Raw genomic sequence first — 2,054 nt, 5'->3', positions numbered from 1 at the left:
TCTTTACAGTTGTTTTTTTTTTTTTTTTGTCCTGTCCAGTGGCGTTTAGCATTATTTTAGTATCACTGAGATACTATTAAAGTTTTATTAACAATTTGAATTAGGTGTTATTTTTATATTGTGTTTCCATTTAAATTTTAATTTAAGTTTTAGTAATTTTGTGTTTTTGTCATATTCTTTTTTTTTTTTTTTTTTTACGTATGTATATATTTAAAATGATTATATGTAATCTGGATTACATAATCAGATTCCAAAAATGTATTATAGATTATATTATTACTTATGTTTACTTTTTGATTGATTAAATGATTACATATTATTCACACAATGGCAATAAATTCATATTTTTTTTATTTCCCCTAATTAAATCTTTTATTTTTTAATGTTTAATTTTGAAAAAAAGCCTACTGCTTTTATTCATTCAAAAAGTAATACAATTTATAATTTGACATTTTTTATGATTTAATTATTAGCATTATCAATTTACGAACCCCCTGCAGTTCCTTCACAAACCACAATTTGGGAAACCAGGACGTAACGTAATGTTTGATGCACTTCATGTCGTTGGTAACAAAAAATGGAATATATTGTATCAATATAGTACAAGATAATCCTTTTCAAATCAACGTCATAAACAAGTTAGGTCAAAAGTAATTTAAAAGTAGTCAGATTATATTATGTTAAATGTGTAATGATTATGTGACTAATTACAAAAGGATAAGCTGAAGGTCATTGTTTTGGTCTTGATATCTTTATATGTGTGTGCACTGATGCAAGTTTTTCACAGTTCTATTACATCGTCGTCACCCACTTACCTCATCTGTTAATATGTGGCGTCATTCCCTGTGTTTGCTTCAAACAGAACGTAGATGTGTCACGGCTGCCGGAAGAGGCTTTGTTAACAGTGCCAGATCATCATTGACAGTACCTCGTTCCTCTCTTTCTCACACACCATTATCCCATTCCCGTTCCCCTTTCTTAGGAATGTAGACATTCATACATTCCTAAATGCTTCTACGGCATTTTCTGAAATCAGGGGCAATTTTTACAGCTCAGTAAATGCCTTTTGAATTACAACTCAGAAGTGAAGAACTCTTGAGATGATTATGTACAGAATTAACTTTTTTTTTTTGTTCATTTTGTGTTCATTGACAACGTGTTAATACTAAATTGCACTTTATCATGAATGCGCACTGATGTTTTTCAGTTCCTGCTGCACATGAATGTAACTGCTGCTATGAAAGAACACCAGTCACTCCAGTAGCATGTGATATTTATTTATGGCACATATGTAAATTAGTTTGGGATTTGGCTGGTTAATTTGACATTATTGTCTTAAAAGTTAGAATGTGTATCATGTATAGGTCAAATTTGAAGCAGATAGAGCAGGGGTGGCGAACGTCAGTCCTGTTGAGCCGCAGCCCTGCAGAGTTTTGCTTCAACCTTAATCAAACACACCTGAACAAGCTAATCAAGGTCTGAAGGGTTACTAGAAAGCTACAGACAGGTGAGTTTTAATTAGGGTTGGAGCTGAACTCTGCAGGGCTGCGGCTCTCCAGGACCGGAGTTCGCCACTGCTGAGATAGAGCCTTATCTTGGAAAGAAATTTTAGATGATTTTAGATATTTACATAATAATTTATAGTAAATTTTTCAGTTTTGTGAAACACTAAGGAATGTTATGATGTGAAACTCTCCTCTGGTAACTGAGGAGGAGGAAACATCTCTACTGTAATGCCTATTTGCGATGCTAATAAAATGTATTTAAATAGTGAAATCCTGTCTCTCTTTACATTCACCCACAATTCTGTCTGTCGCTGAAGAACAAAGACAGAACAACTTCTGAAACATCTAAAACATAACTGCACCACACTGCAAAAAAAAAAAAAAATGCGAATATGACAGACAAACGAGATGTGCAGCATATAACCGTGAAAAGGCAATAATGTGATTTATGTCAATGGACTTTGACCTGAACTCAAAGGGCAGTGTCAGGATGGAGATATTGAGCTAATGATATCAATATATAATGATATATTCTTTTTTTTTTTTTTT

General features: G+C 32.6%; 1 protein-coding gene across 4 annotated transcripts in view; it reads left to right on the top strand.

Annotated features, from left to right (window-relative positions):
- Window positions 1-2,054, top strand: part of LOC107685962 (6-phosphofructo-2-kinase/fructose-2,6-bisphosphatase 4-like) — a 20,319-nt gene that overhangs the window by 16,718 nt on the left and 1,547 nt on the right. For 2 of the 4 annotated variants that reach the window (XM_016482739.1, XM_016482736.1), the window contains exon 14: window positions 863-1,125. The exons of 1 other annotated variant lie outside the window; for it this stretch is intronic. In XM_016482739.1, coding sequence (XP_016338225.1) covers window positions 863-922 — 60 coding nt within the window. In that variant the 3' untranslated portion in view covers window positions 923-1,125. Of the gene's footprint in view, window positions 1-862; window positions 1,126-2,054 lie in introns of those variants that run through there. One more of the 4 variants, XM_016482737.1, reaches the window with a different exon arrangement.

The sequence above is a fragment of the Sinocyclocheilus anshuiensis genome, unplaced genomic scaffold, assembly GCF_001515605.1.
Source record: "Sinocyclocheilus anshuiensis isolate Anshui unplaced genomic scaffold, SAMN03320099.WGS_v1.1 scaffold465, whole genome shotgun sequence".
In the NCBI taxonomy this organism is placed as follows: domain Eukaryota; kingdom Metazoa; phylum Chordata; class Actinopteri; order Cypriniformes; family Cyprinidae; genus Sinocyclocheilus; species Sinocyclocheilus anshuiensis.
This window is presented reverse-complemented; position numbering and strand designations above follow the sequence as displayed.